Consider the following 16,789-nt stretch of genomic DNA (forward strand, 5'->3'; position numbering starts at 1 on the left):
GAATATCTCAATCGCTAATAATAGTGTCATGGGTCCAGATCCTCAATTTGAGGTCCTCGAAGAATAAAGTGTCTAAGGTAATGTCATATTAAGGTCAGGAAACTAGACTGGGCACTACAGTAATGATGTTGATAGCTTGATAGATATGTATGTTTCTATTGATGTTTTGATGATGATACCCATGATGGAGGTGTCCCCTATATTACCTACTTGCATTAGTTCTGGTTCACAAAGAACAATGATGTGAACGGCTAGGTGATGTTAATGATGTTATTATGACAATGACTAACACTGATAAACTTTGTTACTGATGATTATTGAGTATAGTAGGAAACCACCAGAGGCACTCACATATGACGAGTTGACGACAAATGGTTTGATGAAAAAATTATATTATTTTATCTTTGAAATTCTAAGTCAATTTTAAACCTACTATATATGTTTATCTATACTCTGATGAGATGTTAGGGGTTACAGGCACAGATTAGTTGCTTGGCCGAATGACTCACATATGGGTGATGGGGTTGTACACATTGAATGGAACTGCATGGGAGGGGTGGGACAGTGTCCCTTATCTCACCCACTAGCACTCTCGCCGTGACTTAGGTTGGAAAGGTTGAAACACCTTCGCCTTGAAGATCACGATGTCATGAGGGCAGGTCCCAAAGCTAGGTCGCTCATGAGGATTTTACCGGGGGGCGCACATCAAGGCAGATTCCTTGATCCTTTACACCATTAGTCTCACTATAGCAGGCAACATAAGAGATGATAGTGATCTATGGCGTTGCACCTAAACTTTCCCCTTGTAGCCACTGAATGCTTGAAGGGCAAGTGGCGTGGCACCCTTGGAACTTCAAGGGAATTTCTTAAAGGGCACGACCAACTTGGCACCCTTGGCATCATAAATAAACTATTACATGTGGCACCTTTGGAACTTAAAGGGAAGTTATTGAAGGGCACGACCAAAATTGACACCCTTGCAATCAATAAAAATAAATAAATTAATAAATTTAATCAAGATATGAAAACCATGTAAATTCACATCAAATGGTAAATGATGAGTAGAACCGAGGCAATTAAATCAAGAATAAAACTTGGGTTACGAGAATCAGAGGAAGAAATAAAATATTTTACCTTAAAAACTCTACCCTTCCCATGTTGGAAAAATTTAGGTAGATAATGTAATTTAATCAGGTAAAAGGGGAAAAGAGGGACATAAATGTAAGGATAATTATTAATCTTAAAATAGTTAAACCTAATTAAGAGAAGAGGATGGTGAATTAAAATAGGATTAATAAATTAAATTTTAGAGAAATTTAGAGAACCTCCATGTGGCAACAACCATCAAAAGAATATCCATCTAAGATATAACTTGAGTTAATGTTGACACCTAATCTTCATGATTAGGTGAATTTATGTAAATAATTAAATTAGGAATGTGAATAGTCATCGAGAGATGAACTGAACAGTCACTCCCTATTGTATATAACAAAGACCTACCTAATGGAATAAGATGAATCAGTTTTTCTACCTAATGGAGTTACTGCCTGGCCTGACATGGTATCAGAACCAGCTCCTTTTTTAGCCTTTGTGTCTTTGTAACTCCTGGTCTGCTCCACTGCTCCCCATATAATTCAGCCACTGATTACCTGTGTTTTGTCTGCCATCCCTGCGCTGTACCTGTGCTCTTTGCCTGACATAGTACCTGTGCTCTGCTCCATATTCCATTACCTGCTCCATACAGTACCTTGCCCTACTGCTACGTTACCTGCGCCCTGCTCCATACAGTACGCTGCCCTACCATTGACTGCTGCTATGTTACCCTGCTGCGTTTGTATCCTTCTGGCGTCGCTTCCCTTTCCACTGTTAGGATTTGTTTGAGGCACCAACCATTTACGACCCTTGGCTTGCCTCCGCTTGATCACTCTTCTTCCAGCAGGAGTCCGCATCCGTAATCAGAATCCATGGGTTCGAGCTCTTGACTTACGGGACCTAGATCTGTTAGTGCAGCCAAGTGTAGCCTTACCTGCTCTTACCATCACTGCTGAGTTGTGTCTCCTTGACTGCGCAGAGATCTTGCGTTGTGTCTCCTTGACTGCACAGAAGCCGAACTGAAGAAAGATGTGTTCAACCCAGACGAGCAGCATTCATTTTGATGATTTGGAAATCCGTGATGGTCAAACATTGGAACACAGTCACAGTTGGGAGAAGCACACGACTGTTTTAAATACTTTGATTGAAATGGCCCAGTGCTTAAGAAGATGTAGGAGGAAGTCTAAAGACATGTATTTATACGGCCTCGGCCTCTTCCAATGGCGCGCAATTAGCTGCCTCGCTTGATCAAAGCCAAGAGCCATCTCCAATCACGCCAGCGTGCTTCTTTATATGGTAATGTCATATGTCATATGTAATATAATGGGCGTATATTACATTTAAATCGTTGAAGTGATATGTAATATGTAAATATATTACATTTAAAACATTGAAGTGATATGTGATATGTAAATATATTACATTGAAGTGATATGTAATACATAATATTTGAATGAAATGCTGGATGCTTTTATCAAACATCGAAGGGATTTGAAGAAAATAAGTTTGGAGAAAATATATTGCATAAAGTTGTAGCGTGAGGTATTGACGTACATATTGGTCTATGAGGAAGAGATTTGAAATCTTTTGAGAATGCCCTTTTGAGTACAATTTTACTGTATATTGGCAGAAGTATTTTTCTATCAGCAGAAGTATTTCTTTTTTACAGAATGCATTCGATCATATCCATGGTGGGAATAGTTCTCACTGGCAAGGAGAACTATCCTGAATGGTCCTGGATGATAAAACACACCCTCATTTTCAATGAGTTGTGGAAAGGAGTGTGTGTCGGAGAAGGAGACAATGACCCAGTACAGCCTACCTCAGACAAAGAGCTCGTCATTTGGGAAAACAAGAACATCAAAGCTTATGCATTAATCGCAACATCTGTAAATGAAGAGGTGAGTCGCCATATTTCATCATATTCAACTGCCTTTGAAGCTTTACAAAAGCTGAAAGAACTCTATGACTCACATTCTGCACTTGAAGTTGTTCAACTTATGATTAAACTCTTCACTCTTGAACTGCAAAATAATGATCCTCTTGCTCTTGCATTTGAAGTAAAGTCTATAATGCATGATATCAATTCCATTAAGGTTGAGCTGGATATTCCTCTTATTGCTTTTCTCAAGGCAATTTATCCTACTTATTCCAATTATCTTGAGCCATTGCAAGCAAATGGAAATCTCAAAGATATAACCTTTGACTTTCTTGTGAAAAAGTTTGCTGAAAGAGAGAAAGCTTTTAGAAAAAAGACAACCCCTGAATCTTCTGAAGAGACTGTGTGCCTTGCTCTTAAAGAAAAGCATCCTGCTCAAGATTCTACAAGAGGAAGAGGTGGACGAAGAGGAAGAGGAAGATATTTCAGAGGTAGGGGGGTAGACATTCTCAAGGAGAAAAGGCAGATCTGCACTGCATTTGCTGCAAAAGAAATGGATCACATGATGCCTCTACATGCAAGCTACCATGGGACAAAATTGAGCAGAAAAGAAATCAACAGAAAGGTAAAACTGATGATACAGACAAAGGTAAAGCACCTGAATCCGCTCACTATGTTGAGGCACAATGTAACATTGGAGTAAATGAATATTTGTTTAATGCTTCACTTGCTTCTTGGAAAAATGATTGGTTGCTTGATTCAGGAGCAACCTGTCACATGACTCATAGAAATGATTTTTTTGAAGATTTTACTGACAATGTTGATGGAGCAGTATACTTTGCAGATCAATAAAAAATCAAGCCATCAGGGCTTGACACAATCAGGCTTAAACTGCTTGGTCTTTCAGACTTTCTTTTGGATCATGTTCTATATCTCCCACAGGTCAAGAGAAACTTGCTGTCCTTGGTCCACATCCTCCAGCAAGGTCACTCCATTCATATGTTTGATGGCAAGCTTGAGGTAAGAAAAGCATCTGACCACTCACTTGTCATGAGGGGAATAGAAGAAGAAAGGCTTCTCAAACTACAAGGAACATCTACTCATTCACAACATTTCTCATACAATTCTCATCATGAAGAAGGTACACTTCCATCAAGTTTATTATGGCATGCTAGATTCGGACATTTGAACTATGACAGTCTCCGCTTATTGAAGAAAAATGGTGTTGTTGGTTTGCCTACAATTCCTAGAAAACTTAAGCAATGTGATGCTTGCATTCTAGGAAAGCATAACAAACAATGTTTTCATGATTCACATTCAAGAGAACATAGGAAACTTGAACTCATTCATTCAGATTTATGTGGTCCAATGCATGTTCCTTCTGCAAATGGAAATAAATATATCATGACATTTATTGATGACTACACCAGAATGTGTTGGGTTTATTTATTGAAGAACAAATCTGATGCTTTTCAAACATTCAAGAATTTTCATAAATGGATTGAAAATGATGCACAATCTCATATTGGGTCTATTCGCACTGATAATGGAAAAGAATACACATCAAATGAATTTGAAAACTATCTTCACGAACATGGGATCAAACATCAAACAACTGTGCCTTATAATCCCCAACAGAATGGTGTAGCTAAAAGAATGAATAGAACAATCTTGAATATGGTACGATCCATGCTTTTCTTCAAAAATGTAAAGATAATGTTTTGGGCTGATGCTGTTCTATGTGCTGCATATATAAAGAATAGATGTCCATCTAATGCTATAAGAAACAAGACTCCTTATGAAATGTGGTATGGACATGTTCCTTCGGTAAAACATCTCAGGGTCTTTGGTTCCACCTGTTATGCTTTGATACCAAAGGTACATAGAAACAAACTTGGTGCTAGAAGTCGTAAGTGTATCTTCCTGGGGTACTCAAACACCTCCAAAGCATACCGCCTCTATGATGAAGTAAATAAAAAGTTTGTTGTATCTAGAGATGTAATTTTTCTTGAATCATCCAAAACTGACAATGTTGTTGAGCGGCAACTTGATCGCTTGGATAGATTCGCAAAAGCAAAATCATTTCAAGAATTTGATAATCAGATTCCACATCTTGAAGGGGGGATTCCTATACTAGATCAACATGTGGAATCTTCTTCTGAAGAACACTCTCCCCCGCATGAAACTCCAACAACAGATGATGCTTTAAGTGATGTAATTGATAGAATTGGGAGACTCAATCTTGATTCAATCCCAACTCAATCAACAGAGCAGCCTGGACCATCTCAGAAAGGTCCCCCAAAGTGGCTGATGAAGACACTTGAAAGTGTTCATCCTGATGAAATTGGAAAAACAGGAACCAGAAATTCAAACCGACAAAATGGAGGTGATGTAGATGACTCTAATTCACCTGTTGATATGGATGTTTCTTATGATTGTGAATTGAACTTGTCTACAGATTTGGAACCAACTTCCTTCAAAGAAGTTGCTTCTCATGATGAATGGAAAGAAGCGATGCAAAAGGAGTATGATGCCCTCATAAATAATGGCACTTGGAAGCTGGTTGATCCTCCATTTGGAACCAAACCAATTGGCTGCGAGTGGGTCTACAAGGACAAGTACAAAGCTGATGGCTCACTTGACAAACACAAAGCTAGGCTTGTGGCAAAAGGTTTTGCACAGAAAGAAGGGGTCGATTATGAGGAGACTTTTTCCCCCACAACAAAATGGGCCACCATCCGGACACTCTTTGCACTAGCAGCTTAGAACGGTTGGAAAGTCCATCAAATGGATGTAAAAATTGCTTTCTTGAATGGAGATATAAAAGAGAATGTTTTTATGTCCCAGCCTGAAGGATTTGCTGTGAAAGGACATGAACATAAAGTATGCAAACTTGTGAAGTACTTGTATGGCCTCAAACAAGCACCGCGAGCCTGGTATGAAAAACTAACTGAACATCTTCTGAAACTCAATTTCAATCATTTTGATCTTGATGATGAAACTTTATTTGTCAAGAAAGTTGGCAAAACAATTGTATATCTTGTAGTATATGTAGATGATCTTTTAATGACAGGGAACAATGAAAGCTACATTGCATCCATAAAGAAGGAATTGGGAAAATTTTTGAAATGACTGATTTGGGCTATGTTCATTACTATCTTGGCATTGAAGTAACCCAACATCCAAAGTCCATATTTCTTTCTCAAAAGAAATACATTGGAGATTTGTTGAACAGGTTTGGCATGACAGAGTGCAATCCTCTTACTACTCCAATGGAACAAAACTTGAAGCTCACATCTATTGAAAGAAAGGAATTTGAAGATGCAACAAAGTATAGACAGCTTGTAGGAAGTCTCAACTACCTAACTACCACCAGACCAGACATTTCATTTGCTGTTGGAATCCTCTCTAGGTTTATGCAAAAGCCTTGTGAGGGACATTGGTCTGCTGCAAAAAGAGTTCTAAAGTACTTGAAGGGAACTCAAGACTTTGGAATCAAGTACACACAAGTGGATGAATTTAGCTTGATCGGATACTCTGATTCAAACTTCGATGGAGACAAAGAAACTAGGGTATCTACTTCAGGATATGCTATGAGTCTTGGATCAGGAGCTGTCTCTTGGAGATCACGCAAACAATCAGTTCCAGCAGATTCCACAACAGAAGCAAAATACGTGGCAGCAGCTGAAGCAAAAAAAGAAATTGTGTGGCTCAGAAAAATTCTCGAAGATTTGCAGGTAAAACAAGTACAATCAACTCCACTCATGATTTCCAACACCTCTGCAATAAAGTTGGACAAGAACCCAAAGTTCCATGATCGAACGAAGCATATCAATACTAAATATCATCTGATTCGACATCATGTTGAGGCCAAAACAATCCATCTCCGTTATTGTTCCACAAATGAGCAAATTGCAGACATCTTCGCCAAAGCACTTGGAAGGGAAAAGCTTGAACGATTCAGAATGATGCTTGGACTCACCAACATCCCTTCAGATTAAGGGGGGGAATGTTGACACCTAATCTTCATGATTGGGTGAATTTATGTAAATAATTAAATTAGGAATGTGAACGTCATTGGGAGATGAACTGAACAGTCACTCCCTATTGTATATAACAAAGACCTACCTAATGGAATAAGATGAATCAGTTTTTTTGCCTAATGGAGTTACTGCCTGGCCTGACAGTTAAATTAGGGAGTAGATAGGGGATCAAATCTTGAATTATCAATTGCCTTTAGTAATGAACACAAATTAAGGACTAAAAGGAGGAATCAAGAGACAACTAGGAAAAGAAATAGGAATTTTTTTGAGGTGAGGAAAATATTAGTTTTAAATTAAAATTTAAGTAAATAATTTTGGAGACTTTTGATGAGAGAGTGACACATGGGTGGGTGAATAATCAAATTATTGAATTATAAAAAATAATTAATTATGCATGACATGCTAAGTGTCACTTATGAGAAATTCTATAAAAGAAGGGGCAAGCCATGGGAAAAAGGACTTTTTACCCTATTGTTGGATGGATGAGACTATGTCAGAGTAGTGACTACGAACTATAGTGAGTTTGGTGAGGTAGAGGAATTTAGAGAGAGGATTCTTGAGCCAAAGAGTGCTCTCATCTACCAGCTATTACATTCCTCCATTATACAACCCCATTGCAGCTCGGGGGTCCGCGGGGAAGAAGAGTACGCAAGGAGTAGGCTGGGAGGTCAACCAATGGGTCACTGCATTTGCATCAAGCACATCGTCATTCACACTCGGAGGTGATCGACAACAAAGGAAGACAAGTAGTGGTAAATCAAGTTTGAATCTCGTCTTCTGGTGAACGATACCTATGTGTTACAATATTCTTTTGTGTGACTTCTTTATGGCTTTAGTTAAATATATGTAAATTAGATGATATGTCCAATGGAATGAAATTCAGGGATGTGTTAGATAGTGCTTAATAAATTTTAATCCCCAATGTTATTCTCTTCTGGTTGTATTTTTATTGTGATATATATATATATATATATATATATATATATATATAGGGTTGGTCCTTACACTTGGTATCAGAGCTATGTTGAACCCTTGAGACCTATGAGCCCATTCATGCGTGACTAATTTGTTAAATATCTACTACACTCTACCCTGAAATTGTGTATAGTGACCTTTCAAGGCTCTCCTCTAATACACTGCAAATTTGTTTTTGGTGAAAGAAAAGAAAAAGAAAAAATGAAGGAATACTTAATAAAATATAGATCTCCCATACTTAAAAAAATAATAATAAGCCCTATTCATTCCAATGGTCTGTTGGAATCTTGATCAAATTGTTTTCTCATGGGTTGGGTTTGAAGAATTGGACAGTCTTGTTATCCCCCTGAATTGCAGGATTTGTTTTAAATTTGGTTTGAAATGAAATGCTAATAGCCCACAGTGCTGTTCTTGGGTTTCCAGCGCTATTTCAAGGTTGTATGCTACCTTGCAGTGCCATGGAAGATTTGAAACTGGGTGTTGGCTGCATTATGAAGATTTGGGCATTTCTGTCGATTCAGAGAAGATAGAGTGAACGTCGATGCAAAGACAATCCCTACCAGATGAACTTCACATTTCATCCCTTCAAAGTTGAGCTAGGTTTTGCTGCAGCAAGCAAGAAGACGAAGAATTGATAGGATAATACAGATATCGAAATCTGTTAAATAACGAAGATCATGGCCAAGCACTTGCAGAGGGAAATAATGGCAGTGGCGAAGGAGAGCAATGTGGACAAAGTTACACAAGACATATTTCTTGTTTCTGCCATTCTCAATCAGCTGATCTCCATGTTCGACCGCCTTTCTGCCTCACTCATTTCCAAACTCTGGAACAACACCGTTGTCTCTGAGATACACACACACTCTCCGTCATATCCTATTCTTTGCTTACTCTGTTTTTTAGTCGATTTCCGCATGTTGAGGTCTTGAATTTTCATCCACGTTTCGATCAATTGAGTGACGAAGATATTTTCACAGTGGCCTCGGCTCTTTCTCATCTCCACACGTTAATTGTCGGCCGCTCGATTCAGTCGCAGGAGAATCTTATGGATGACGAACTTTTTGGTTTCATAATGATCTCATCCTATCTCCATAAAATCACATTATGCTGCATTGGCAATTTACATGATGTCGACATCCGGGCATTTACCTGACATTACCGTGGCTTGATGACCCTAAGCCTGTCGAGATGTAGAAATTTTATGGACCACACCCTCGACGCGTTGTCAAACTGTAAGTTTCTCCAAGAACTGACATTAAGGGGAGATTTCCAGTTTACGCCTCGGGGCTCTCTAGAGTAAGTGAAAATTGCCAAGGTTTGGTTGTCGTAGGTCTCGATTTCAAAACCCTGGACATTAGTTTACCCTGAGATCACTTGCCATCAATTGCCAAAAACTTGAAACCCTCACCTTAAAGTATATGCATAGGGATATGGGGGAATTATCATGGTGTTGTTCTCCCATTCACTTGCATATAGAGGCAGATGCCACAAATAACATCGATGTTTCGATAATAAATATTGCTTTGGAAAACAGAAAATTGAAAGAATTTAGTTATGTTAATCGTTCAGCAGCCCTAGGAGACTCAGTTGTTGCTGCCATTATGCATAATTCTCTTGCTCCTGAACGTTTGAGTCTCGAAGCTTCGAAATTGAGCGAATATTCTGTTTGACTTGAAGACTCCTTCAAATATACCCTACTTTATGCTTCTCCATAAATATCACTCTATCCATATTCCTCCGCCATCTCGATAATTGTATTATGCCCATAGGAATTACTATGGTACCTATTGCCCACATGGTAAAACTCTAAATGCCCACAAATGCTTATGTGGGGAACATTGGAACTGCTCGAATGATTTTCTTTAAATTACCCACATGATTTCCGAATCAAAGTGAAACCATCAAGATTATTTCTAACCTAGATTCACCTAGCCACATCGTTTATTGGTCAGATTTAAGATACCCAACTGGTTTTCTGGTTAGATTTTCCATGCCCAATTGGTTTTCTGGTCAAATTGTAGGCAAACAACTGGTTTCTAGGTCAAATTCATGCAGCCCAACTAGGGATTTTTATGTGTAAAAGCATAAAAATTTGATAGTAGGTTGAAGAGAGGTCCCTCCAAGGGAGAGAGAGCAAATGAGTTCTATGTGACTGGGGTTGGGGAGGGTAATTACACAAAACAATGCCAAAATTGTTTTCCCCCTGGCATGCGAGGACCATTAATATTCAACATCTCATAGGCCTCACAATTAATGTCGAGAATTCCAAAGTGTAAGAAACCTTAAATCGCCATACGAATGGAAAGGATCTAGATTCGTTGATATATCAAAGCTATAAATATTCTACTCCTTTAAACAATGGTAGATCCATTGATATATCAAAACTATAAATATTCTACTCCTTTAAACAGTAGTATCAATCGTGATAAATATTCTACTTATTTCAGATTCTTCCCATTCGTTTCAAATTATGAGATTTGGTTCGATGATCTTTTTAATTTGCATTACATTATTTTCGCTAGTTTTTATGCCCTAAAATTATCAAAGTCTACTTATTTCAGATTTTTTCCCATTCGTTTCAAATTATGAGATTTGGTTCGATGATATTTTTAATTTGCATTATATTATTTTCGCTAGTTTCTATGCCCTAATTTTTTTTATTTTTTTTTCACTTCTGGTTCATAGATACCAGGGTCAATGGGTAGCCGCTACATCCAGGGTTGTTCAACACTGAGTGGACGCACCGGAAGGCATCAACACCCCTCGGCCTATTTACTGACCTAACCCCAAGAGCTTTCGGGATTCGACCCTTGTGACCTCCCATTGGCGAGGCACTTGATTTGACTGATTGAACTAACTCTTGGGGCTTCTATGCCCTAAAATTATCAAAGGGCAGAAAATTATTCCAACTCTAACTAGAGATTACGTGAGAGCCGGCAAATTGTTGGGTATTGAGTGATTGTTTTTGGGTCGGATTTTTGTTTTAGTAACCATGGTTGTGGCGCAAAGTACAATAGAGAGCAAGGAAATCGGAGAAGAAACACTAACAAATAAAAAATAAAATAAAAAATAAAATGAAAATGATGATTGACGATTTTGAAGGGATGGCTCCCAGAAAGGTACTATAAGGCGAAAAAAAAAAAAAAAAAAAACAAAAACAAAAACAAAAAACAAAAAAAAAAAAAAAAAAACAAACAAACACACTACTAAGTTCTCATGCCCGACAAGGTAACGAATTAAGAATTCTGCCATTGTTTCCTCTCATTAGGAAATTTAATAATGTCATTTATTATTCCAAATAATGATATGATTACATAAAAGTGTAAATTTTTATGATTTCATTTCTTATTCCAAATAATGATATGATTATATAAAAGTGTTATGTTTTCTCCAATGTTTGAGCTAATTATAGAATCTTAACTAATTTATTTTTCTTTTCACATAATTATATTGATGTGTTGTGTTTTTCCAAGGTTGCAAACGTGTGATGTTTGGTTTGACGACATTTCAATTTATTTGACATGTTTATTCGTTAGGTTTGGTTATTGGACATTTTAATTAATTTTGAAAGTTTATTTAGCTGAAATTGCAGAGGTTTTTATGGTTTAATTCTTTTTATAGTTATGGTTTTGTTTTCACGTGGGTGATTTCCTTTGCATTACTTTTGGTTTGAGGATCATTTAAAATGATTTGACAGGTTTATTCAGTTGAAATTGCAAAGGGTTTATGAGTCATTTTTATAACTATAGTTTCCCCAGTTTATGTTATGATAATGCTACCAACCACTTCTACCATTTACATGACATAATGTAGTCTAAGCCTACTATGCTGAGTAGATTGATTGTATTCTTTTGATTAAATCTTGTAGGAATGTCTGAAATAGATAGGTGACTTATATAATCAAGAACTTATAAATGCATAAATTGTTCCTTTGGAAGTATATAATAATAACAGTAGATTATAGAACCACCGAGGTTGGTTAAATTTTATTTGATTAGATTTATCTTATAAGGTAAATCGTGTTAAATTGTGGCAGGATTCATTGGTAAACCATGGCTAGAAGAGGTACAAGAAAGAGTGGGGCAATTAAAGCGCACAACATGGCACCACCACAACAACTGACTCCTACCTCCCCACCCAATGATGGGGAAAACATCGCAACTCTAGAACAGATACCAGCTGGAGAAGTATTGAACTTAATGAGATCATTCCAGCACATGTCTGAAGCATTAATCAACTGTTTGGAACGGGAGCATGGAGGACATGTCCTACAAAATGGAGTACCCCAAAACACTACAAGAAATGATGTATGTTGAGATTTGGAAAAAGTAAAATTTCCAGAGTTTTGGGGGTCCACTGATGGTCAATCTGCAGAGGCATGGTTAAAAAACATGGTTATGTGCTTTACCTGAGAGATTACACCTCAAATATGAAGGCCAAGATGGATATATTCTAGCTAAAGGGAAACACACTACTTTGGTGGAAGACATTATTAACCCAATTAGGGATGGATATATCAGAAGTAACTTGGGAGCTATTTGAAGAAAAATTTAGAGAACAATACCTGTCAGAGGAGTTCCTTGAGAGGCAACTAAATGAATTCAATGCATTAAAGCAAGGGAGTTGCTCACTACCATAATATGAGGCATGTTTTATGGAATTACTCCGTTATGCCCCTCACTTAAACAAAGAAAAGCTCAAGGTGAACAAATTTGTGTATGGATTAAATGTTAACATTCGGACCAAGGTTAGAATCTTCACGCCTCACACCTTGCACAAGGCAGTTCAGCGAACAATCATTGCGGAGGAGGAGATCATGAGCAGTGGACCTAGTAAGTCAACAAGGCCCACAAGATCAGGAGTACCAAGTGGAAACAATATGGAACATAGAAATTTACAAGGGGGTCCTATGCTCAATCATCAAAGGTGGTCAACAAGAAATCAAATAACACCATATAGGCATCCAGCTCAGCATCTGCATAGGGCACCTCAACAAACTCGTCAACCACAACCGCACCGGCCTATGCGACGGCACCAAGTCACACCACCTCAACATCGATCCTCTTTCCAGAAGAGTTCCAGACCAACTCCCAGTTCAATTGGTAGTAGGAGCCAATCCCCTAAGAGGGGGTGTTGGAATTGTGGAGGTCCTCACTACGAGAGGGATTGCCCTTAAAAGACATGTAATATCAACTCAACTAAGAATGCAACTACGGTGGGGGATCTGGGGAAGGCTCATCGCATCCATGCAGTGGTGAACAATCGCTAGGTCAAACACCAATCCAATATGTTGGAAACCTCAGGTAATATTGATGGTATGAGTTTTGTTATTTTAATAGATCTAGGAGCTACTGATTCCTTTATTTATCTAAATGCATTATCAAAGATTAAACATAAAGCAATTGCACAATATGAATTTAAACATGTAGAAATGGCATGTGGTATGAAAAGAAATGTAGGAAGGATGGTAAAGGATTGTGAGGTGGACTTGGGTATATGTAAGACCAAGATATCCTTGTACTCTAAAATTTTAGGAGTCTATGATGTAGTTGTAGGAATGGATTGGTTGGAATGACATGAGGCACTCCTAGAATGCAAAGACAAGATTCTACATTTCATCGACAATGACGGCCAAAGAAAATCATTAAGGGGAAAGCACTGAGGGGTGTCCCTGAGGTTCATCTCCTCCATGCAACTAATGAAAATTTAGGCGAAAGGGATGTCAAATGTTCTCAGTGGTAGCTCTAAACGATAAGGGTGACTATGAAAACCTTGATAGACATCCATTTCTTGTTGAATTTAAGGATGTATTTCCCGAAGAACTACTCGGGCTACCCCCAAAAAGGGGAATTGATTTCACCATCGACCTTAAACTAGGCACTGAACCTATTTCAAAGGAACCCTATCGTATGTTGGCTCCAGATCTAAAGGAATTGCAAATCCAATTAAAGGAATTGTTGGACTTGGGGTTCATATGACCTAGCATATCTCCATGGGGAGCCCCTATGATTTTCATTAAGAAAAAGGATGGGTCTTGGCGACTGTGCATTGATTATCGCCAGTTGAATAAAGTGACGATAAAAAATTAATACCCTTTGCCAAGGATAGATGACTTATTTGATCAAATGAGGGGGGTGACTATGTTTTCAAAGATAGATCTCAGGTCGGGATATCATCAGTTAAGAATCAAAGAAGAAGATATTCCGAAGACAACCTTTAAAAAAATATTTGGGCATTATGAATTTGTAGTTTTACCCTTTGGACTGACAAATGCCCCAGGTGTTTTCATGAGTTTGATGAATGGAATATTTCGGGATTACTTAGACAAGTTTGTATAAGTCTTTATCGATAGCATTATGATCTACTCAAAGACCCTAGAAGAGCATGACGAACACTTGAGGATAGTTCTACAATGTCTTAGAGAAAACCAATTATATGGGAAGTTGTCAAAGTATTCCTTTTACCAAACCAAGATTCATTATCTTGGACACATTATCTCTGGGGATGGTATCACAGTAGACCCGGTAAAGATCGAGGCCATCATGGAATGGCCAACACCAACCAATGTTCATGAAATATGAAGTTTCATGGGCATGGCAGGGTATTATCGTAGATTTTTTGAAGGGTTTTCAAAGATAGCAAACCCCATTACCAAGCTCCAAAGAAAGAACAAGAAATTCATTTGGACTGAAAAATGTGAAGAGGCATTCCAAAGGTTAAAGGTGTTATTAATGACAACACCAATTTTGAAGGTTTCGGATTTGGAACAAGAATTTTTGGTTTGCACTGATGCCTCCAAGGAAGGGTTGGGTTGTGTGTTGATGTAAGAAGGAAGAGTAATATCTTATGCATCAAGGAAACTTAGGACCCACAAAGAAAACTACGCAACCCATGATCTAGAAATGACAACAATTGTTTATGTACTAAAGATTTGGAGACACTACCTTCTAAGAAGGAAGTTTGATCTTAGGACTGACCATTGTGGGCTACAACATATATTCGCTCAAGACCACTTAAATGCAAGACAAAGATGATGGTATGAGCTAATTAATGAATATGATTTTGATATCACTTACATAAAAGGAATGGTAAATAGGGTGGTGATGCTTTAAGTAGGAGGCCTTGGATATTTTCAGTGATTCCCTTAAAGACAAATTTGAGGGAGAAACTGCTTGAATTACAATTTAAAGACACCTGGTATCAGGAGGTTAGCAAAAGTTTGAGGGAGGATGAAATGAGGGTCCCAAAATATGAAGAATACTCCCTTGATAATGATGGGCTACTACGATTTCAGGGAAGGATATATGTACCACCGAATGAAGATATATGCCAGTTAATCTTAAATGAAGCACATCGCGCAGTATACATGGCACACCCTGGTGTTAAGAAGATGAGTGCGGACCTGAAACCACTCTTCTTTTGGAAAGGGATGAATAAGGACATCATGAACTTGGTAGCAAGATCCTTCCTTAGAGTGTCAACGAGTAAAAGCTAAACACAGACATCCAGCAGGTTTATTGCAACCCCATGAGATACCAAAATCTAAATGGGAAGTTATATCAATGGACTTCATTGTGGGACTACCAATGACCTCAAGAAGACATGATTCCATATTTGTAGTGGTGGACACGTTGACCAAGACCGCCCATTTCATACTAGTTAAGACTACATATAAGGCACCAGAAATAGCCAGAGTTTTTATTAATGAGATTATGAGATTGCATGGAATGCCTAGGAAGATCATATCTGATAGGGGAGTAGTGTTTACAGGAAGGTTTTGGACTAGTTTCCAAGAAGCTTTGGGAACCCAGTTGAACTTCAGCACTACTTATCACCCGGACACAGATGGGCAGACAGAGAGGACTAATCAAATCCTCGAAGACATGCTTCAGATGCATGTGATGGACCAACAAAAGAGATGGGAGGAGTTTTTACCACTTGTGGAATTTGCTTACAATAATATTTATCAGAGTTCCATCAAGATGGCACCATTTGAGTTCTTATATGGAAGACCTTGCAGAACACCTCTCGGTTGGGACCGACTAGAGGGCCGAGTATTAATAGGATTGGAAGTGGTGCAAGAGATGGAAGAACAAATGACTATGATTAGGAGGAGGCTAAAAGAAGCACAAGATCGACAAAAGAGCTATGTTGATGCTCATAGGGTAGACCAAAGTTACGAAGTGGGGGATAGGGTGTTCCTGAGAGTAAGGCCCCAAAAAAGCTCTATAAAATTTGGAAAGGGAGAAAATTTGTCTCCACGGTTTGTGGGACCTTTTGAAATCTTAGAAATGAAAGGGTTGGTGGCATATAGGCTTTCCTTACCTCTATCTTTAGCACATATGCATGATGTGTTTCATGTTTCTGTTTTGTGTCATTATATTTCAGATCCTTCGCATGTTATTGACTTTGGTCATTTGCAAGTTTCAGACAAGGGAACAGTGATAGCCGAACCAGTTTTCATACTGGACCAACGAACTTTGCAGCTTAGAGGAAGGTTAGTGGACCAGGTTAAGGTCCACTGGGACAGTTATAGTCCTAGTTCAGCTATTTGGGAGGACTCCAAGGAGATGCGTCACCATTTTGCTTACCTATTCCAAGGACTTCGAGACAAAGTCTATTATTAAGAGGGGGTGTATGTAGTGACCTGCTCTAGTTGAATGGCAGTGATATGACACTAACATTTATTTAGCCCTAAGTCCCACACATTATTCTTTGAGGACCTCAGGTTGAGGATCCACGCACATGACTCTATTATTAGTGATTGAGATATTAATGGTTGTGATGTTTAGGTATATTC

At 38.3% G+C, this 16,789-nt stretch overlaps 1 protein-coding gene and 1 pseudogene across 1 annotated transcript in view; both read left to right on the forward strand.

The window, feature by feature from the left end:
* Positions 1-16,561, forward strand: part of LOC149235884 (uncharacterized) — a 363,269-nt gene extending 346,708 nt beyond the window's left edge. The window contains exon 6 of the mRNA XM_089372269.1: positions 16,420-16,561. Within this exon, the coding sequence (XP_089228395.1) occupies positions 16,420-16,480 (61 nt within the window). The 3' untranslated portion in view covers positions 16,481-16,561. The remainder of the gene's footprint in view (positions 1-16,419) is intronic.
* Positions 8,667-9,659, forward strand: LOC149235886 (uncharacterized; annotated as a pseudogene).
* Positions 16,562-16,789: the final 228 nt, after the last annotated feature.

Source organism: Pinus tabuliformis, chromosome 8, assembly GCF_031772625.1.
Source record: "Pinus tabuliformis cultivar Carrire ecotype Pingquan chromosome 8, CPIR1, whole genome shotgun sequence".
Lineage (NCBI taxonomy): Eukaryota > Viridiplantae > Streptophyta > Pinopsida > Pinales > Pinaceae > Pinus > Pinus tabuliformis.